The sequence below is a fragment of the Aquarana catesbeiana genome, linkage group LG07 (genome assembly GCF_042186555.1).
Source record: "Aquarana catesbeiana isolate 2022-GZ linkage group LG07, ASM4218655v1, whole genome shotgun sequence".
Classification (NCBI taxonomy): Eukaryota; Metazoa; Chordata; class Amphibia; order Anura; family Ranidae; genus Aquarana; species Aquarana catesbeiana.
The window spans coordinates 162,716,033-162,739,906 of record NC_133330.1 but is presented as its reverse complement, the minus strand read 5'-3'; the positions used below and the strand labels follow the sequence as shown (position 1 = coordinate 162,739,906).

Here is a 23,874-nt window from a genome sequence, read left to right as displayed (position 1 = left end):
AGAAAGTCAGACACCAAGCATAGCAGAGATTAATTAGACAAACCTTGCATTCAGTTGAGCCATTCAAGTTAGTATCTGATTAAATAAAGTCTCCATCTTAAATGGATCCACTACTTTAGTCTTTACTAAACATCAATTAGCCACATTGGAGTGGGTCCCAAATTAGACCCTCCTGCACCTCCTAGAAAAGTATAACAACTTAACCACATCTAGGGTCAACACAACAGGTTTCAGGTATATGACAAAATCTGCAATCTGAAGGATGGCTTTTTTTTTTTTTTTTGACCAGTGTCTTAAAAATTTCATTGTCACTGAATCAACATGCAGTGCCTTGAAAAAGTATTCATACTGCTTGAAATTTTCCACATTTTGTCATGTTACAACCAAAAAGTAAATGTATTTTTTTAGAGATTATATGCGATAGACCAACGCACAAAGTGGCACATAATTGTGAAGTGGAAGGAAAATGATAAATGGTTTCCAAACATTTTTACAAATAAATATCTGAAAAGTTGCTGCATTTGTATTCAGCTCCTTTTACTCTGATACCCCTAACTAAAATCTAGTGGAACCAATTGCCTTCAAAAGTCACCTAATTAGTAAATAAAGTCCAACTGTGTGTAATTTAATCTCGGCATAAATACAGCTGTCCTGTGAAGCCCTAAAAGGTTTGTTAGTGAACAAACCGCATCATGAAAGCCAAGGAACACACCAGACAGGTCAGGGATAAAGTTGTGGAGAAGTTTAAAGCAGGGTTAGGTTATGAAAAAAATATCCCAAGCTTTGAACATCTCAGGGAACACTGTTCAATCCATCATCTGAAAATGGAAAGAGTATGGCACAACTGCAAACCTACCAAGACATGGCCGTCCACCTAAATTGACAGGCCGGGCAAGGAGAGCATTAATCAGAAAAGCAGCCAAGAGGCCCATGGCAACTCTGGAGGAGCTGCAAAGACTAATATTAGTCATGCACTCCACAAATCTGGCCTTTATGGAAGAGTGGCAAGAAGAAAGCCATAAGAAGTCACGTTTGCGAGAAGCCATGTGGGGAATACGGCAAACATGTAGAAGAAGGTGCTCTGGTCAGATGAGACAAAAATTTAACTTTTTGGCCTAAAAGCAAAAATGATATGTGTGGCAGAAAACTAACACCGATTCATCACCCTGAACACACCATCCCCACCGTGAAACATGGTGGTGGCAGCATCATGTTGTGGGGATGCTTTTCTACAGAAGAGACAGGTAAGCTGGTCAGAGTTGATAGGAAGATGGATGGAGCCAAATATAAGGCAGTCTTAGAAGAAAAGCTGTTAGAGTCTGCAAAAGACTTGAGACTGGGGCGGAGGTGCACCTTCCAGCAGAACGACCCTAAACATACAGCCAGTGCTACAATGGAATGGTTTAGATTAAAGCAAATCCATGTGTTAGAATGGCCAAGTCAAAGTGTACACCTAAATCCAATTGAGAATCTGTGGCAAGACATGAAAATTTGCTGTTCAAAGACGCACTTCATCCAATCTGACAGAGTTTGAGACATTTTGCAAAGAATGGGCAAAAATTTCACTCTCTAGATGTGCAAAGCTGGTAGAGACATAAAAAGACTTGCAGCTGTAATTGCAGAGAAAGGTGATTCTACAAAGTATTAGAAAAAAGAAAAAAGTGTAGCGCTGTGATGTGCCAATCAGCAACCGTATATCATATACCATTTAACACACCTTTATATATTTTAAATGTTGGGTCCTGTTAGACCTCATAAAATAGAAAACAGTGGACTAATTAAAAAGTCCAATGTAAAAAAGACATTGTTAGCAATAAATCATGTGTAATAAACAATATGTAATAAACAATGTGATTTATGTGTATAAAAATAATAATCCAAAACCCTCAATCCAGATACAACCATGTATAACGTGAAATGGGGTAGGGATAAATGACAAGTCCCTGGGGGGTTAAACAGTTCATTAAATCAGGTAGAGAGATCAGGGAACATAGATGTGGGTCTCAAAATAACATCTATTCCTATCTCCAATGGATTCTTCTAATACTCGACCAGGCAGAAAGATGATATAAAATGCCCTTACCGGACGTGGTGGACTCACAGGCCGTTGGCGGTGAGTCATACGAGCTTGCACCGTTAAGTACGGTAAGGTTACAGCTGCTCCTGGTCCACGGCAAACGAGTCCTGGAAGGGTCTCCAATCCTGAGCAGTCACCCGGAATCGTCCTTCAGCGATCACTTGGATCTCATATAATTGAGATCCAAGTGATTGAGGTAGCGTCATACGTGTATGACGCTACCCTAACCATCTGTCTACTGCGCTAAATTTTTATCCTTTTTCGATTATATGAATTTTGTTTTTTACTTGAATTTTTATTGGAACTTTTATACAATAAAATTCTTTGGTAATCCGGAATTTATGCTATGTGGAGCCTTTTTTTCTCCTGCATCTCAATTATATGAGATCCAAGTGATCGCTGAAGGACGATTCCGGGTGACTGCTCAGGATTGGAGACCCTTCCAGGACTCGTTTGCCGTGGACCAGGAGCAGCTGTAACCTTACCGTACTTAACGGTGCAAGCTCGTATGACTCACCGCCAACGGCCTGTGAGTCCACCACGTCCGGTAAGGGCATTTTATATCATCTTTCTGCCTGGTCGAGTATTAGAAGAATCCATTGGAGATAGGAATAGATGTTATTTTGAGACCCACATCTATGGTCCCTGATCTCTCTACCTGATTTAATGAACTGTTTAACCCCCCAGGGACTTGTCATTTATCCCTACCCCATTTCACGTTATACATGGTTGTATCTGGATTGAGGGTTTTGGATTATTATTTTTATACACATAAATCACATTGTTTATTACATATTGTTTATTACACATGATTTATTGCTAACAATGTCTTTTTTACATTGGACTTTTTAATTAGTCCACTGTTTTCTATTTTATGAGGTCTAACAGGACCCAACATTTAAAATATATAAAGGTGTGTTAAATGGTATATGATATACGGTTGCTGATTGGCACATCACAGCGCTACACTTTTTTCTTTTTTCTATTGATTTTCACAATTGGTCTAATTGGTGGTGTTGGCTGCTTTGTTGTTTATTTGGTTGGCGCAGCAGATCCTTTTTTATTTTTATTTTATTCTACAAAGTATTGACTCGGGAGCTGAATACAAATGCACGCTACACTTTTCAGATGTTTATAAGAATTTTGAAAACCAATTAGCATTTTCCTTCCACTTCACAATTATATGCCATTTTGTGTTGGTCTATCACATAAAATCCCAATACATTAACATTATAAAATGTGGAGAATCCCAAGGGGTATGAATACTTTTTTTAAGGCACTGTATATGGAGTACAAGGAGTGGCAAGACCCAAGCTTGTTGTTCTCATTCTTTTATTCTATACAAGCCGATTCTCACAGGTTCAAGATCAATTAGGAAGAACTGCCACACATTAACAATCATTTGATTTATGCAGAACTTCTACCAAGCTGTCTACTTTCTTTATTCCAAAACTGAAACAATTAACTTTATTAAAGCGGAGGTCTGCTGAAAAAAAAATATTAAAAGCCAGCAGCTACAAATACTGCAGCTGCTGACTTTTAATATATGGACACTTACCTGTCCAAGGAGCCCGCAATGTCGGCAGCCGAAGCAGATCCGTCCTTCGGCTCTTGGCTGCTGTCGCTGCCATCCTCGGTAAGGGAATAAGGAAATGAAGCTGTGGGCTTTAACTTCCTGGTTTCCTACTGCACATGCGCAAGTCGCGCTGCGCGTCCTCTCATGTCCCTGCTGTGTTCTGTGTCTCACAGAATACAGCGGGGGAGGGCGGGTCAGGCGCCGGAAGTGGCATAGGTCACCGCAAGCGACGCAGTGATCTATGCCAGGAAGTGGGAGAAAATACCTGTATTAGATAGGTAGCTGCTCCCTCTTCCCCCCTGAAAGGTGCCAAATGTGACAACGGAAGGGGGGAGGAATGCAAAAAGTGGAAGTTCCATTTTTGGGTGGAACTCCACTTTAAGCTAAGAAGTCAACAATGGCAGCCTACATAATTTTTCTTTGTACAGGTTTTCTTTCAGTTTACTACACTTTTCCATGTCTATTGTGAAAAATATTGTATTTTTATTGTCATTTGCAGTTTATACATGTACTACAACCTTCGGTGTATTATATCCTTTATTTTACATTCTTAAATTTTTTTCTACATTCTGAAACAGACAAAGCTTTCCTGCAAAAGTGATGGTGACAGAGGCTGCGCCAACTTATAATACTGTCAGGGGTGTTAAGAGCCAAAAAATAAAAATGAATAAATAACTGCAATGTTGTTGCAACTTGCTGCTGCAAAAAAATAGGATTTTTAAAACAGCTTACCTGTAAAATCCTTTTCTTTGAAGTACATCACAGGACACAGAGCCATAGTATTTACCATGTGGGTTATAGGCCACCTTCAGGTGATTGACACTGGCACGCCCTAAGACAAAAAGTCCACTCCCTATATAACCCCTCCCATTACTGGGAGTACCTCAGTTTTTGTAGCAAAGCAATACATGTGTATACCAAAGAAGGGAGGGACCTGTTTCCCGTGATGTATTTTAAAGAAAAGGATTTTACAGGTAAGCGGTTTTAAAAATTCTATTTTCTTTTCGTACATCACGGGACACAGAGCCATAGTAGTTACTATGTGGGATGTCCCATAGCAATGCCAACTGAAGGGAGGGAGACGCAACAAAAGTAGGGCACTAAGAGACTAGAGGACTTATAATGCAGCCTGCAGTACACTGCGCCCAAAGGTGATATCGTCGTGAACTTTTACATCTACTTGATAGAATCTGGTAAATGTATGGACTGAAGACCAAGTTGTGGCCTTGCAGATCTGAGCCATGGAGGCTTGGTGATGCACTGCCCAGGAAGTACTAACAGCCCTGGTGGAGTGTGCTTTACTATGAAAAGGCAGAATTTTCCTTTCTAAACCATAAACTTGAACAATCACTTGACGAATCCATTTAGAAATAGTAGATTTAAACGCTGCCTGTCCTCTTTTAGGACCTTCTGGCAACACGAACAAAACATCTGTTTTACGAATCTGAGCGGTCACCTTCAAATAGACCTTGATTGCTCTCAACACATCAAGAGAATGTAGTGACCTTTCTCCTGCAGAACGAGGTTCTGGAAAAAATGAAGGCAGAATAATATCCTGGTTTAAATGAAAACCTGACACTACCTTTGGTAGGAAATTAGGATGAGGCCGTAATACAACCTTATCCTTATGAATAATCAAATATGGCTCTTTACAAGAAAGAGCGGCCAACTCTGATACTCTTCTTACAGAAGATATGGCAACCAAAAAAATTAATTTCCTTGTCAAGAGGACCAAGGGAATATCTCACATTGGTTCAAAAGGCTGTTTCTGTAACGCCGACAGGACTAAATTTAAGTCCCAAGGGTTCAGGGGTGACTTAACTGGAGGATTAATCCACGTTACCCCCTGAATAAAGCTATGAACCAGAGAGTGTGAAGCAAGTGGTCGTTGAAAAAAAACACAGATAAAGCCGACACCTGGCCTTTGATAGTACTCAAAGCCAGCTTCATTTCTAATCCCATCTGTAGAAATTCAAGGATCCTACCCATGACATATTTCCTGGGGTGCCAACCCCTGGATTCACACCAGGAGACATATGCCTTCCAGATTCTATAGTATATGACTCTGGAGGCCAGCATCCTAGCATTAACCAAAGTAGAAACTACTGAAGCTGACAGCACACGATCTTTCAGAATGTGGGTCTCAATAGCCAAACCGTTAAATTTAGCTTTTGTAAGGTAGGATGGAATACAGGACCTTGCGAGTGAAGGTCTGGCCGTGGCGATAGGGTCCATGGGTCCCCTACTGCCATTTTTTATGATCTCTGCAGACCAAGGTCTCCTGGGCGACAAGAATCACCTCCTTCCCTTCCTCCTTGATCCTGCGAAGAAGACGCGGAAGCAGCAGAACAGGAGGGAACGCATAGATCAGTGAAAACTGATCCCACGGAAAAACCAAGGCATCTGTTCCGCATGCCATTGGATTCCTTGTCCTTGACACAAAGTTGTCTATCTTTTTGCTTGAATCTGGACGCAAACAGATCCACATCCAGAATTCCCCATCTTTGACATATTGACAGAAAGATGTTGGGGTGAAGAGACCACTCTCATGGAAACAACTGTTGGCGACTCAAGTAGTCCGCCTGCCAATTCTCTATTCCTGAAATGAAGATTGCCGATAGATAAGGAATGTAGTCTTCTGCCCAAGATAGGATATGATTCACCTCTCTCTGGGCCACACGACTTCTCCTGCTTCCTTGGTGATTGATATAGGCCACTGTTGTGGCATTGTCGGATTGGATTCTGACAGGACAATTCCGTAATCTGAGCATCCAGGCCTTCAAGGCCAGGCGTGCTGCCCGAACCTCTAGAATATGGATGGGCAGGGTCATTTCTGATTTGGACCATTTCCCTTGAACAGATGCTTCTTCCAGGACTGCTCCCCAGCCTAGAATGCTGGCATTTGTTGTTACCACCTTCCAGGTAACTGGTAGAAAGGATTTTCCTTTTTGAAGATTCTTGGATATCAACCACAAACTAAGGCTTTGAAGCACTTTGGGGGATAAACGCATTGGGAAGTCCAGAGCTTGGACCTTCTTGTTCCAAGTTGACAGGGTACAGTTTTGCAGCAGGAAGGAATGACCTCGAATGAAGCCACCATCTTTCCCAACTATTTAATGCAAAGTCGAAAAGAAGGATTCTTCTTTGCTTTGACCAGCTGAATCAGTTTCCTTATGGAACTGACCCTTGCCTGGGGCAAGAACACCCTCTTCTGAGCTGTATCTATGATCAGACAAGTACTGAAATCTCCTTGATGGTTTTAAGGAGGACTTCTCTAGGTTCAGAATCCAACCTAGGTATTCCAGGTAGCTGACTGCGGTGACCAAACTTTGGTCTAAGCGGGCTACAGACTGATCTATCAAGAGTAGATTGTCTAAGTAAGCCAGAATCGTTATGCCTTGAGCCCTTAATCTGGCTAAAGGAGGAGCCAGGACTTTTGTAAACACTCAGGGTGCAGTAGCTAGAACGAAAGGCAGAGCTACGAACTGAAAATGAAGATTTTCTATCTCGAAGTGTAGATATTTCTGGTGAGCGGGAAAAATAGGCACATGGAAATAAGCATCCTTGATGTCGATTGACGCCAGGAGTTCTCCACCTTGTAGGATGGAGACTACTGATCGGATTGAAGAGTGGATATTCAAAAACCGGTTTAGATCTTTGAGATCTAAAATGGGTCTGACATCCCCGTTTGGTTTTGGTACCGTGAAAAGGTTTGAATAAAGCCCTAATCCTCGCTCTTCCAAGGAGACCACCGATATCACTCTTTGAGACAAGAGATGATCCAAAAGGTAGAAAGAGAGACTTCTTTTTTACTGGATCTCTGGAAACGTTTGATCTGAGTAAACGAGGAGATGGGAACTCTCGGAACTCTAGTTTGTAACCTAGAGATATTGAGGAAGCCACCAATCAACATTGTTCCTGCCAGACCCTTGAAAACTGCAGAAGTCTTCCCCCCACTCGAGCGAGCGGGGGCACCCTTTCATAAAGAGGTTTTAGTATTTTGTTTTGTGGGCTTCCTCCCCCAGGTCCTTTTTTGACCCTGGAACTGACCCTGAGGTTTACCTCTTGAACCTGACGGTGGAGGCCTTCGTGACTGCCTGGAGGCTGATGCTACTGGCACTGGAGAAGAAGCACGTTTAAAAGAAAAGCACTTAAACTTCTTCTTAACTGGTAAAAGGGAACTTTTTCCATTATAAAATTCTTTGGATACACTTCTCCAGATCATCCCCAAATAATCGTTCACCATGAAATGGAAAACTGGCCAACAGCTTTTTGCATGGCGCTTCGGCTGACCAATTTTTCAACCATAAGATTGTAGTCACATGTACCAGCCATAGCATAAGCCGTGAGGCCTGTAGAATAGAATCTTCCATAGCGTCTACTGTAAAACATAACGCCTCTGATATCCCGGCCAAATCTTGGGCCTGCTGATCAGGAATAACCTTGAGTACCTCTTTAAACTGGTCCTTTAAAGGACTGAGATACCCCAATCGCTGCCAGAGCAGGCTGAACCACTGAACCTGCAAGTGAAATATAGTTTTTAAAAAGGAATTCCAACTTTTTATCTGTTGGATCCATTAGCATTTGACCATTGTCTACTGGACAAGTCAGGTTTTTGTTCACAGAGGATACAGCAGCATCAATTGCTGGAACCCCCCACTTTTTATTAAACTCTTCCTCCATAGGATAAAGTGTTAAACAGTTTTTTCCTCAAAAAAAAGTCTTCATCTGGGTGCTCCCACTCAGAATACATAAGCTTTTTTAACAATGAATGGATAGGAAAAGCATGAATAGTTTGTGGAGGTTTTAGCGAACCCAAACCAGAAGTGGGCTCATCGACTGATTGCCCTTCCGGCAGCAAAAATGTGGAGCAGACCAATTCAGTGAGAGATTGTAACAACCTTTCCTGGGAACCTGATCCATCCGTATTAGGCTCTTCAGAAGAGGAGTCACCAGCCTCTTCCTGGTCCCCTGAGAGATCGTCATCTCCCGCCCCCTGTTCCTCAGTTTGAGGGTCCTGAGTAATGGAAGGGGGCCTGTTACGCTTAGTCCTACTCTGGGATGCGATTAAAGCATCAATTTTTTGCTCCAAGCCAAAAATGATTGAGGAAAAAACCTCTTCATTAATATAAACAGGGGCTGCAGTGTTAGGAGCAGCTGCAACACCCGACGTCCCTGATGGCTCACTCTGACCAGCCATATCACTCTCAGGGGAGGATGCAATCTTTTTTTAGATGGTTTTAGGCTTACTTGTGACTGTAGAAGTCTTTCTAGAGCCCTTTTTTGAGGTGTTTTTACCCCCCTTCCAACCATAGCCCGATGCACAAAGCAGAGGTACTACCAGAAGGAACGCATCCACTGCTTGAGCAATAGACCAGCCCTGCCGCTGCTATTAATGCTCAGCCTGATGCAATAGTAAATGTGTCAAAAGGAATGACTGTGTTACCAAACCTCTTTCAAGCCACCCTTGCTCTTGTGTCCCTCCGCAGCTTACAACAGTAACAATGGTGCTTTTAAACACACTCTCCTGCGCTGGACATTGGAGGACGCCAATGCAGCGCTAAGCCCCTCCCCCTCCATCACCTACGGCCCCCCTCCTCTCTTTTAAATAAGAGCTTTCCCGTGCGAGCGCAGGCCTCTGATTCTATGGGATCACTTTTGTGAGGGGGAAAAATGGTGAGGGGGGAGCCTGGAAGCCGCCGAGTAGGGTAGCGTGCCTTTTTTTTTCTGGCGCCTCTCCTCGTGAAGAGGGGGAGAAAATAGCACAGGTGGGTGGTGTCTGGTGGGGAGGAAAACCCCCCAGACTTACCGGAGGACTGCTGCTGGCTGGAGCAAAGAAACTGCTTGTTCCGAACACAACGTGAGCTCTCTGAGGAAGCAAGAGAAGGTATGTGCTCAATACAGCCCCCAGTGGTGACACATAGGCATGACAACATTCACTAAATTATAGGAGACATTCATATGAAAAATTCAAAAATTTCTTAGAAAACCCCTTACCTTTCCCGCCACAGGGTTTTCTGTGGTAAAACCAACAGACCCAATCTTCACGGTCGGTTTCCGTTACAAACCTTCAGGAGCTGGGGATCCTCGGGGGAATCCACAATCCTGGACCTGTAATAGCACCACCGCCAGTAAAGACTTTATGCCCTTAATACCAAAAGTACTGGATCCCAGGGTCCAGGTCTCTAAAAGAGAAGCGTTTACAGGCAAAACCTCGTTTGTTCGGATACCATTCAATTCGGCCAAAAAAGACACTTTGAATGTATCCGGCTGCATGGATAGCCCCAGCAAGGATTGCTCCAGTGGAGCTCAGCACAGCACATCTTTACTCGTGACCAACACCTTAGACACTGGCGAAAAAACTGAGGTACTACCAGTAATAGGAGGGGTTATATAGGGAGTGAGCTTTTTGTCTTAAGGCATGCCAGTGTCCATCACCTGAAAGTGGCCTATAACCCACATAGTAACTACTATGGCTTTGTGTCCCGTGATGTACAATAAGAAAAAGGTATATACAGTATACTATGATCAAATGCATGAACCACAAACATTTATCCACATACAATATATTCTGAGACAGTGGTTCTTTAACCCTTTTTTTTACCATCTTTCTTTAAAGGTTTAGACCACATTCACAGGGAGCCTACTACAGCGCATGCCTCTGTGAGGGCCATGTTTACCGCACAAGGATTTCATGCATCCCTGTGCAGGCAGTCCAAAAGATTGGGGCACAGCGGCCGCACAGACACAGGTGTGGGTGCACAACCCCAAATTTTGACCTAAAAGAGAAGTATGGGTTTGGGGGTTTTTCCTCCATCATACTTACCTAGGTGGATGCAGCATTGGTCCGATTCTGCATCTGTCCCCCGGCGCCTCTGCACTGAGAACCAAGCAATCAAACTTAGCCAGTGGCTCGGTTCTCACAGCTCCCTGAGCAGAGAGCTGCTGACTGTCAATCAGCAGCTCTTCGCTCTGGTCCCTCCTCGCTCACTGGATCGCTGAGCTGTGGGGAGCGGCCGTCTCAGGCTCTCAGCAGCTCGCTGAGCCGCTGAAATGGGTATCAGTCCAGGCACCTGGCGGATCCACACTTCCATTGTTGGAATGGCGCGGTAGACTGATTTCTGTGAGGTCAGCAGAAAGCGGGCAAACAGGTCACAGGAGTGCAAAACTAATTGCACTCCTGTGACCCATAGGAGAAGCCCAGCCAAATGAGCTTTGGCTGGACTTCTCCTTTAAGATTTCTTTTAAACTATTTGATTAAACAAGATTCTTTATTATAGTCAATCTGAGCTCAAAAGATGTGCGATTTCCTCCATAAACATATTGTTTACTTTAGCACACTATCGGCCTAGTGTAAAAATATAGTTTTGTGTCTGTATTCCCATGATGCACACTGTGACAGCACTGAACAGATCAACAGGGGATTCTTGTATCTCCTACTAAACAAACCAGTGTGGTGCAGTGGTATTGCTGTCAGTTCACTTTGTACATAGACATTTGTTAGCTTGTATAAAACCTGTCAACTGAGACTAATCGATAGAAAGCAAGGTACCTGACCCAGAAGATATGGACCAGGGTTCACCTTTACAGGACCAACTGCTGTCAGTTTGAGGGTGCTAAAAATGTGCTGAGCGATGTGAATACTTCTATCACACATGTTGAGTAAATGATAGATTCCTACAGATACTGCACATCCCAAGACGAGTCACATCCTAAGTATCTCATAGAGCAGATTCAAAAATTAGTAGGTGGCATAGGCCAACAGGAGTAGTAATGTGAGTAGTTTGTGTGCTGAGCAGCAGTGTGTGTATCAATGGGCGCACACAGTCTGGCTTGGCAGTGAGCCTGCAGGTGCATCCCCATAGGAAGCACTGAAAAGAGAAGGAGCCTAGAGCACCAGTGGGGGACCCAGAAGAGGAGGTTTGGGGCTGCTCTGTGCAATACCATTCCACAGAACATGTTAATAAAAAAAACTTGAGACTTTACAATCACTTTAAAGATTATCCAGTAGACTTTTTAATGTTCTTTAATTGTTTTAAGGTTCTTTTGAAAATGCCAGACAAAAGCTGAATTGCTCCTCCAACAAAGGCAAATGGGCCTTTTTTCACAGGCATTTTACAGAATCTCCTCCTTCAGTTTATAAAGAATTACATGACACAGGACATCTCAAGGTCTACCCCTGTGAGAATGTCAAGAGTCAAACGACCTGTACATCTTGTCTTGGATGAATTCAGAGTTGGTAGTTTACATATAGTACCTCTGAGAAAAAAAATAAATCTAGTTATCTTGTGGCTTCAGGAATATGCTCAACCCTGGTGTTGACTGCTTCTGTTTTCTGCCATGTTATTCATACATAGAACATGGAATGAGGTTTTTGGAGACCTCTTGATCTTGTTCTTCTGGTGTTCTAAGGAAGCTTTTGCCAATACAAGGATGTCAATCCTGGAATCTATTTGATAGTAGGTAATATTTGTGAGCAGATAGTTCAAATCCTGTTTGAGTAATTGATCAGAGGTTTCTGTTACTGCTTTGGTATCCCGTTGAGCTGTGTATCTTATCCACTTCCCTGTATTTTTCTAGGTCTGATATTCCTGCTACTCATTTAACTGCAAAATTCCTTGACTCTCTAATAACAACTAAACCATGCAAGCATTGATCTCTTCATGTGGAATATATGGACCGCTTTCTACTGCCAGTAACATTTAAGAGCAACATCACCCATGATTTGGAACTTGCACCCAGGGAAATTTTTTTTTTTTTTTTTACTTCTTTTACAAGCTTTGGTCCCATAAGTCCAGACCTCTCTGCTATTTATTTTTCCTACACTTTTAGCATAGCAGCATATTAACTTCACTACCTATTGAAGTCCAGGCTTAGAAGTGTTGGCTAAAAAAAAGTGTAACTGTGCTCCTTATTTTGTCAAGTCATTCTATAATTTATTTAACTATAATTACATATAAATAATTATATGTATAATGTATATAATTACATCAGCCTATAATCCCCACTTTTAACATTATCATTCAAATTCTATGTATGTGGTTTAACAGTATTTTTTCAAGCAATATCATTTGTTAAGGGATTTCATCAAAGATTTATATTTTTTATTCAAAGTATTACAATATAAAGACTCCAAAAACAAAATGAGTAATTAGCATAAATGTCAGATATATCAAATAGGAAAAAAACACATGGACACATTATAAACTTAAAAGTATGTTTACCAAAAGGGTAAAAATATATTTCAACGGGGACTAGCAAAAGTGTGCCAGTTTAACCTAGATCTGGTCAGTAATGAAGCTAATAGTTTCCAGAAGTAGAAGAGTTGCAGGTAACAACTTGTCAAGGAAGAAGTATAACCTGATGCAGAGGTATGAAGTGCGATTGTATGCCGAAGTTAGAGGAGGAACAGCAACAGCATGGGGTGTGGGGTGTCAGGAAGAGGTATGTCAGGTGGATGAGGGTAGGAGACCAGCAAGGCAGATGTGGGGGATCAAATAGTAGGGAAATGTTGCAGAGGAAAAGAGAGTATAGAAAGTTAATGTGGGGGCAGCAGAGAGCAGTGTGGGTAATATTGTAAGTGTAGGAGGTGGCCAAGGACAGCAGAGTAGAGACACATGGTGGGGGAATGGATATTGAGGTAATGTAGCTGGCAGGGGAGCTTCCCAAACTAATTTGCACAGTAGATGAAAGATAGACTTGCCAAGACGAGACAGTTTTTGGAGCTTAAAGCATATGTATGGTCAAAATGTAAACTCAAATATTACTTTTCACATTGTAATTCCATTATTTCTAGCCTACCCATATTACTTCGAACAAACTTGAAGTTTGCAAACTTACTCTGAAATTTTCCACATTTTTACTTCCTTGAATTGTGTGACATGTATTCACTGTGCCCTGTTGATAGGGTACAAATGTACCACAGAATTTACAGAGCCTGCCTTCTGAACTACAGAAGTGCTGAGAGGAGGAGTTTCAGAAGGCAGTCTCAGTACAGAAATTACAGCTTGCAGGCAGCAAGATACCAAGGGATATGTAGTCCTTAGAAATCAAAAGTAATCTTCAGAGGGAAAGCTGCAAAACATGCTGGGAATCCAGGAGGTTGTGGAAAGAGATAGATAGCAAACAGGCACAATTTACAATTTGAAAGGAAAATTTTCAAGTAAGCTTACATTGGATTGTCAAAAACAACAATAAAAACTGTATTGCTATTACAATGCCAATGTTCTAAAATGAAATGTATGCTGTGACCATGGATTACTGTCAATGGAAGTGGATATGACAGCTAGTCTGGGAAGAGATTTTCAATGCTTTGAAGGCGTGCAGCATGATTTAGGGAACACAGCAAAGTTAGAGTGGTGAAGTGACAAAGAGACCATTAAAAGAGCTTCTTGGGCGAACAGTTGCAGATGGGCAAGGCTAGGACATGGAGAAAGGCATATGTGGGAGACCAGGCAGTGGGGAAGTTAGTGAGTATAGGAATGTGAGGGAACAATACAGCGTAAAGGATAGGAGGGGTGATGGCTAAGACTACAATTGTTCTGTGTATGTGTAAGTGGGGAATTGCAGCACAAATCAAGAGAGCAAAAAGGCATGTTACAAGGAAAGTTATGAGAGTTGCCCGAGGACTGCAGATTGGATAGGAATTTGTGGGAGATGTCAGGCCCAAAAGTGAAACTTGAATGAGGGCTAGAGAGTAAAAAGGGATGTGTGATGGCTATAGCAAGGAAGAAAAGGGAAAATTGGCTGGAGAGTAGAGAGTAATGCGCTGAAGAGGTGACCAAGGGCAGAAGAGCATGAAAGGGATATGTAGAGGAAGCTGGGGATTTAACTCAGAGAGAGATTGGTTTACAACACACAATCAAGCAGAGACAAAATTCAGCAACACAAAGAGTCCGGTGTTAAAAATAGAAATGTCCTGCTTAGATTAAGTGTATATAACTCAATATAAGCGGACAGTATTTCAGGTTTTTTATAGTGCATTTTTTTTTATATCATGCTTAAAAGTGAAACTTTGATTGGCCATGTAAGGCAGCTGGCTTATTTAAATAACGGTCTTGCTCGCTGCATATACTGACCTTCTTTTGCTAACCCACCAATGTTGTTTGGCTTTTAGAAACAAAGAGATACAACCAGTAGTTGGTGGGTATGTAATGGGATTCTTTCACCTTCCTACTCTGATGCAGCACTAGATGTCTGAGTCATCAATCTGCAGGCCTCAGCATTGCCCTATTGAAGCATGGAGAGTCCTTAGCCCTGAGCACAACTATCTGGAGCATATACAGGCATTTTTCCTCTTTGCTGCTATGGGCAGATGAACAAGTGGGGGCATGAAGAAAAGGGGACTGTAAAAAAAGATAGTATTTAAAGTGTATGCAATACTTGTTATAATACCTGGGAAGCTGACCGTTTATGATTTTCCCTATAAAGGAGGGAGGGCTTCTTTAAATGATGGATCATTTGTAAAAATCATCAAATACACGATTTTTGTATTTATATAAAAACTGTGGCAAAGAAGATGGTTAGAATTTAACTTTTATCTGCAAATATATTTGTTCTCTTGAAACTGCAATACCAAATTTTTACCAAACCATAAACAGGATGTAAAAACATTCATACATTTTACTACCTATAATCTGCAGAAGCATCTACAGGGATTTAGTGAAAAAAATGAAATCAAACATTTTATATCAAAAGCAGTAATAGCTGTCACCCCGCGGAAAGTATTATCAAATCTGTATTATTTCAGAGGTACTATCTGACATTAAAAAGGGCTTGTGGCATTTTCAGATGTAAGCAGGAGCCAGTTCCATAACGAATATCAAATACCATTAGAGCTGTCCAAAAATCTTTCAGTCTAGACTGTCTGGCACTTGAATAATGTATTACCCAGTAATCAGAGACCTTTAAAGTGTCCCCTTTGCGCACACATTTCTTTACTCACCCCTATCCTGAACATCTTTAACAAGATACACTGGTATAGTCAATGCATTTAATATAAGTGGAAAGTACAGCTTGAAGTTCTGAGCATAGCCAATCAGCTAAGGAAAGCAAAAACATCCAGCTGGGTAGACCAACTGATGATCAGTCCAACAGCTCACAAGAAGATATCACTAAAACCAACTGTTTCAGTGGTTTTGCAGGTTGTAGACATGTGAAGAACATTACATTTTCAGTCAAACTGCGCAAATACTCTTTCCCAATATGTGACTGCAAAAAATACAGTTATAACGATTGGGATCTGGTTAAAAAAAACAAAAAACCTTGTGTGGGACTGCCTGCATGCTAGCAACCCAAAGAATTGCTCATGCAGCAGCAATACCTGTCATTTAAATCTATGCAGATCAACGCTATATTTTTACTGGCCAAGGTGAAAACTAGGCAATGCTAGGGGTGGGAGGATTTATGCAGAGTTCAGTTAAGCTATTTGTAATGTGTTCAATAACAGGGAGGTGGACATGACCCAATAGTCTAAGAATTAACTCTTCATATGTCCTGTAATGTATGATATAAAACATTCTGAAAAAATGATATGGCCTTAAATTCTGTTAATAGAGGTGTAAAAACACATATTTACCCGCGAGACTTCAAATATATCGTGCAGTTTCAGCACTGTGACTGCAGTATTTTAAAACTTTCGATTTCTTTTGACAAGCAAAATATATAGACCAAAAAGAGTTATACATACCTGTGGAATACAATCTGTGTAGGCAAACATGGACTTACACCGATCATCCATACTTATATGATAGAGAATACACATCACAATTTGCTTGTAGTTTTCATTCTCTACAACATAATAAAATAAAACTTCAGTTTTTATTTGGATAGAGTTGAAACTAATAGGGTTCATTTACATGGGCATATAGACAAGTACCTTTGTGCAGAGGGTTGTGATTATGCAACAGTGCAAATCTATCATAAAACTTGCCAGGCTCTCTTATTGTAGAAATGTGTTTTAAATTTATTTGGGAGAAAAATTTCCAGACTAGGATCGAATATTCTTTACAGACAGAAGATGAATAGAAGCCTTGGTATAAACAGCGTTTCTCAGTGGATTTTTTTTTTTGCCAGGTGGTGTAAGACTAGCAGACATGAAACATTTCATTCCACTACACCAGTGGTCTCCAAACTGTGGCCCAGGGGTGGATGCGGCCCATTGCTTGCCTTTTTCCAAACCCTTGAGGCACTATCCCTCCCATTGATTCAAGACACTATTCTGCCAACTGACAACAATGGGGCACCATTAATCCCACTGACACCAACAATGGGGCACTATTCCTCCCAATGATACCAACGATGGGGCACTATTCTTTCTCCTAAAACCAAGTGTGGTAATGTTTACTCCCACTGATGCCAGGAAAACTTCCACTCCCACTGTCCACAGTCCTGCTTCTTTAAAGTCTGAAGGACAACAAACTAGCCTTTGTTTGGAGACCCCGGAACTACACCACAGCTTTCTGAGATAATTCTTCCATCATTACAAGCAAACATGGGTGGTAATTTTCAACTGCGCTTTCATGTAGTAGTTATGTTCTTGTGAATCTGGTTTTCCAAAATAAAAGCTACAATATGAGGCAGATTCATTAAAGTATTTTAAGATTAGTTTACTTTAGTAACTAGTTCGGCCACATTAGAAATCCAAATAATCACACTTATTTTTTGTGTAATACAACCTGAAATAACTACCAATTGATGGGCCAGCACAGTGGTTTGGTGGTTAGCACATCTACCTTGCAGTGCTAGGGTTCTTGGTTGGAATCCAAACTAGGACACAATCTGCATGAAGTTTGCATGCGTTTTCATCCAAACTCCAAAAGAGCTTCTGGAGGGTTAATTGGCTCCTATCTAAATAGGTGTGTGTGTGTGTTAAATACCTTATTGAGGGAACTCACATTGTAAAGTTCTTGAAGGCAGGGACTGATGTGAATGTAATTATGTAAAGAGCTGAATAAATGAATGGCAGTATATAAATGCCTGTTATAAATTTATAAAGGAGAAAAAAAATGCTTCTTTTTGTAAAAATTGTTGATGCCAATTTAAGGTTCATTGTCCTGCTCCTGGAGTTGTATGAATATCAAACTACATATAGTTACAGCTTTGCATTAATATATCAAACTATAGGTCAAGGGTGCTCAACCTTTGTAGAGCGAGGGCCACTTAAGTGGTTTTGTAATCAGTCACGGGCCACAATGAAATGGTTCAGAAATTTGATTTTTTGGTATGAATAGCATAATGAAGAACAAAAACAAATCAGGATCATCATTTTCTGTGGGACCAATCCCCGCTGGATGTTTACCTATTATTGCATCTTGCGGGTGCAGTGCACTTTCAGAAAGCGCATCAAACCCTCAGGATATAAATGGAAATTTATGGCTCAGAGCAGCTAACTCACAGGAAAGCCACAGGTGCACTGTGCTGCACCCATGGATCAGTGTAAAAGCAGCCTTATAGTCGTTAACCCTTTTATAGGTGATAATATGCCCAATGTTTGTGTTGTTTAATACATTGACCTTCTTTTCCTTGTGAAGCTGTTGCTGGCATCGCTCTCCAGGCTGCTAGAAAGGATTAGAGGCAGAGTGCACTTATTATCACTCTGCCTGGGATAGGACCTGGTGCTACAGAGGAAACATAGGCTTATGCAGTTTCTGCTCCCTCCACTGCTAGTGCTGGTATGCGCTTCCCTGGTTTGAGGTCACGGGTCACATCAGATGGCTCTGTGAGCTATGGGTTATATTTATGAGAAGCAGCCAACTAGGGTTGACCAAAAAAGAATACATTATCTGAAGTCTCCTGAAGCAAAACCAAACCTGAGTCAAAATGTCATCCAAAAAATGTTAACTAGTGCAAGGGACGCAAAAGGAACAAAAAATTAGCCATTTTACTGATGAAGTCATTCTCATGTTAACCAACCCACATACCTCCTTGGCTGCAGTACATGATACCTTAAAATTGTTTAACTATCTCTTACTATAAGGTAAAGGATAATAAGCCTTATACCTCAGACCCACAAGTAGAAGCCTATACTAAACATTTTTTGCAGTCTTAATACCCATATACCTGGCAGATACTAGACTATCATATCTAGGTATGACGCTGACTAACTCTAGTACATGCTTGTATAAAGAAAACTATGCACCATTGTTAAACAAAGTTCAGGGAGAATTAACTTTGCTTTCTATACATGAGCTGTCTTGGTCAAGCAGATTTGCTGCTTTTAAAATGATAGTATTCCAACGCGTATTATTTTTTTTTTTAGGACTTTGCCTATTCCTTTAACTAACTTGCATCTTCAATGGCTACAAACTCCTTTGAATTGTTTTGTCTGGCAAGGGAAAAAAGCAAGCTCCTCACATCATAGACCAATTAAGCATAGGCTGGCTCGTGGGGTAGGCCAGTTGGATATTCTTGATTTTTATATTGTAATAGTGTTTTCCCAAATGAAAGAATGGTTTCGACTTTCGACAATACTTAATGTCTCTTTGGGGTGAGAAAGAGAGAAGTTTAATCCTTGGACAAGACCTGTATAATGTAAATGGTTGCTCAGTTGTACAGAGCAAACTCATCTTCCTCCCCATCTCTCCTTAACCAGAAAAGCCTTGGTGAGAGCCTAGCAGACCCTGCATATCTTATCTCCTTTAGGAGAGAGACTCCGCTCCCTTCTGGTACCAGTTTCTATTTTTTCGTTCTTTTTCCCAGATGTATCATTTCAAATCTTTACCAATCTCCAAAGGGAATATCACTTGCCCAATTCAGAATACTACAGATCTATCGAGATATCACAATATATCAAAATGAACCCAAACATTGCAGCCAAATTACATTGGTAAGCATGGCAATATTACACTAATCAGCCTGTTAACATGCGAGGGGCTTTGTGACGTCAGTACAGCCACCCATCTGGTTCGTTTTTATGCTGTATACTCCTGCACTGGGAATCAGTGCTATCCTTGTGAGTAACATTTGTTTTATACAATACATTTTATATTTTCGTATGGAGAGCACTATGTCCTGCTATTTTTGTTTTAACATGACATATATCTACCGATGAGATTGATCTTGGGATACTGCAAGTGGACCTCCGTCTTCATATTTTACCCCGTGGAAGGGAATGCATGAGTGACCTTGCTGTTAACGCAGAAGGTCTACTCAATAAGGTGAGCAGCCTAGACCCCTGGTGGAGGTTCACAGTGGTGGTGATAGACGTATACACTTTTATCTTATCACTGCACCCTTTCTTGCTAACTGAGAGATTCCCTCTCTACAAGTGGACAGCTATTCATCAGCTCGGATTAAGATATATTTTTTTGGGACTTTGCCTCATATGTTTTATATATGTACATTTTATATGTATACGTGAGACTTATATTGAGCGCTGCACTGCTATATTTTGTGAACTTTCTTTTAGGTTTTGTATATTGGCCTACAGTGTTCAGCTGCTGAGTTCATATCAATTAGGTTTTGCGCCGTCTGTTTCTTCTGCTTAAACATGCGAGGCATCACTTTTATAATTTGCTCAGGGATAAAGCTACTTTGGGTAAAACATTGGCTTTTGACAAGAGGGAAAGACATTTAGGCTCTCAATACACTATATCGTAATGGTCCACAACTCCAAGCAACTTATAATGCTACCACATGTGCTACTCTGTGGGATCTTTCACAGAAAATCACATTGAGGTAGTATTTACCATCTTTTTATATCTATAAATTCAATATTAAAACCCCTCCAGACTGCCATAAAGGATGTGGCCAGACAGGGAACATATTTCATATATTTTGGTTATGCCTGACTAGCTTTTGGAGAAAGATCTTTCTTTAGCTCTCAGAAGTTTTGCTACTTTCAATACCAATATCTTTAGTTTAAGCAATATTGAACTTAGGCATTGATACGGTTCCTTGTCCCTTCAAAACGATTGTAACCCATATCCTTCTAGCAGCGAGATGAAAATCACACTGCTGGAAATTTGACCTGTCTGCTTGCCTCTCTAAAATGCTTAATATTATCCAAACACATTGCTCTTATGAACTGATGTTAAGCTGGTCAAAGAGAGTTCTGAACGAAAATTCTTGAGGAAAGAAGGTTCTAAGAAAAATTGTTTCATTTTTTAATCATTAATGGGTCAAAGCAACATTCGTTTTCAAACGCAGTGATAAGAAAATTTGAAAGAGCAGGATTGAAAACTTTTCTGGAACAAACACATTTCTAACAGTGTATGTGGTTGTTGTTTGGGAAAGTCCATTCGTTCCAAAATCAAATGTTAAAAGCAAATTAAATCTTACAAACGACAAATGCATGTTCTGAGAATTTTTGTACAATTTTTTCTAAGACTTTTACTAGGAATTTTGGTTTGAAATTCTACCCATCTATGGGCAGCTTTAGCTTCTAGTGTAACGAATAATTCTGCGCTGCCCAAAAAGGAGAGCAGCTAACACAGCAAATAGGATAAATTTGGAAAATTGAAAAACAAAAAAAGTGTAGCACTAATATACAAAATCATGAAAAATCAAGTTACACTTACCGGTAACTTGTTTTCCAGAAGTCTTTCAGGACAGCACCTGAGAGATAGCGACTCCACCCACCGGAAACACCTTCCTCCTCCAAACTTTAAAGGGAGGGGCCTCCCTACCATACCTCAGTTGTAATAGAGAAGACCTCCGGTCCCAGCTGGAACACAAACACATACGTTAATCACAGCATAGTATAATAAATACAATAGGGCGGGATGTTGCTGTCCTGAAAGACTTCTGGAAAACAAGTTACCGGTAAGTCTAACTTGATTTTTCCCAAGGCGTCTTTCAGGACAGCACCTGAGAGGATAACAGAGACTTACCCCCTTAGGGTGGGACAACAGCTTGCAGGACCTTTCTGCCAAACGCCTGATCATTAGCAGATGTGAGGTCCAGCCTGTAATGTTTCACGAATGTGTAAAAACTCGACCATGTTGCCGCCCTGCAAATTTGTTCAGGGGTGGCGCCAGCTTTCTCTGCCCAAGTGGCTGCTAGTGCTCTTGTTGAGTGCGCACAAATTCTTGCTGGTGGAGACACACCTGCATGCGAATAAGCCTCTGAAATGGATAGTTTCAGCCACCTTGCTAAAGAAATCTTAGAAGCCTGGCAACCTTTCCTGCTGCCTGAGACAAGCACAAAGAGTGAATCTGAACGTCTAAAGGACCTTGTTCTTTCCAAATAGCATAACAAAGTCCTTCTGATATCCAACATGTGTAAACAAGTCTCCTTCTCCCCTGCTGGGTTGGGGCAGAAGGTTGGAAGTATAATGTCCTGAACACAATTCTGTACTGAAGCTACCTTTGGTAAGAATTTCTGATCTGTCCTCAGTATAACCCTATCAGGAAAGATAGACAAATAGGGTTCCTTAATTGATAAAGCGTTAAGCTCACTGATCCTGCGTGCAGAGACCATGGCTAACAGAAACATAGACTTAAAAGTGAGATATCTGAGTGGCACTTCATCTAACGGTTCAAAGGGACTCTTTGTTAGAGACTGAAGGACAGATCCCATTTAGGAAAGACTTTAAGCAGTGCTGGTCTGGATCTCATAAGGGATCTAAAGAATCTGGTTACCAAGGGATACGAGGCCACAGATCTTTCTAAGAACACTGCTAGCGCAGCAACCTGCACCTTCAAGGTACTAACTGCTAGTCCCTTGTCGGCTCCATCCTTTAAGAATTCAAGAATGGTAACAAGACTCCCTGGGTCCTGGGCAGATGAATTACACCATGTCTTATAAACGCTCCAGACCTTGGAATAAATGTCCCTAGTCACCTTTTTCCTACTTGATAATAGTGTTGCAATCAATCGGTTGGAAAAACTCTTGCTTTTTAGGAGCTGCTCTTCAGATAACAGGCTGTGAGAGCCAAAGTGGCTACCTCTGGATTATTTACAGGACCCTGTAATAGTAAATCGTGCCTGAGGGGCAGATGCCATTAAGGCTGGACCACCATTCTCAGAACGGTTGAAAACCAGGCCCTTCTTGGCCAAAAGGGCGTGATTAGAATGACTGGTACCATTTCTTTCTGAATTTTCCTTAATATTAAGGGAATTAACTGGAATGGGGGGAAAGCGTAGCAAAGATGGAATTTCCATGGATACCCCAGAGCACCTGTCCCCGTGACTGTTTAGGGAAAAAAATAGCGGAACCATAGCATTCTCCTTTGAGGCGAACAAGTCCACATCTGGCAGCCCCCATTTTTCGGTGATCATAGCGAACACCTCTGGGTTCAGATACCATTCTGCTTCCTGAATGGGGTTTCTGCTCAGGAAATCCGCCACTCTGTTCAGGGACCCTTTTAGGTGGCCCGCAGATAGAGACAGCAAGTGTCCTTCTGCCCACCGTAAAATGTCCATGGCTAGTACTTGCAGCGATTTGCTCCTTGTACCTCCCTGTCTGTTTATATAAGCCACGGCCGTGGCATTGTCTGTTAGTATTTGAACATGCTGAGCCTGAAGACCCTGAGCGAATGACCTCAGAGCCAAGTCGATCGCTTTGAGCTCTCTCCAGTTTGAGGACTTTGTCGCCTCTTTCCTGGACCAGTTTCCCTGAGTGAAATCCTTTTCTAGGTGGGCCCCCACCCCCAGGAACTGGCATCGGTTGTCAGCCTTTTTCCAATTGGAAAGGCCCAGACTAACCCCTCCGATAGGATATCCTGCCTCTTCCACCACCATAGTGACCTTTTCACCTGGGTTGGAATTTTTACTTCCGATTCTAGAGATTCCAAATTGTGATCCCAGGATCTCAGAAGAAAGGCCTGCAGATGCCTGAAGTGTAACCTTGCTCACTGAACAGCCGGCATTGACGAAGTCAGAACACCCAGAGCTGACATGACCCGCCTTACCGACAGCTGATGGTTGGTCTGCAGTAAAGACACTGTATCCTGGCTCTTTTCCTTCTTCTCTGAAGAAAGATCCTTTGAGCTACCGAATTTATTATATACCCTAGAAACCGAATCTCCAGAGATGGGTCCAGGGAAGATTTTTGGAGATTTAGAATCCATCCGAGAGACTCCAGATGGCTGCATGCTCTGCCTAAATTTCTCTGCAATTCCTCTCTTGAGGGGGCGAAAAATAGCAGATCGTCTAAATAGGGAATTACTGCGATTCCCTGAAGACGAAGCGGAGCTAGTGCCTCTGCCATCACCCTGGTGAAAATTTGTGGTGCGGAAGATAGTCCGAAGGGTAGGACTCTGAATTGTAGATGCTGGATT

At 41.6% G+C, this 23,874-nt stretch overlaps 1 protein-coding gene across 2 annotated transcripts in view; it reads right to left on the bottom strand.

The window, feature by feature from the left end:
* The window catches only part of KIFAP3 (kinesin associated protein 3), a 158,254-nt gene that overhangs the window by 63,321 nt on the left and 71,059 nt on the right, over positions 1 to 23,874 (bottom strand). For both annotated transcript variants that reach the window (XM_073592825.1, XM_073592826.1), the window contains exon 11: positions 16,342 to 16,442. In XM_073592825.1, the coding sequence (XP_073448926.1) occupies positions 16,342 to 16,442 (101 nt within the window). The remainder of the gene's footprint in view (positions 1 to 16,341; positions 16,443 to 23,874) is intronic.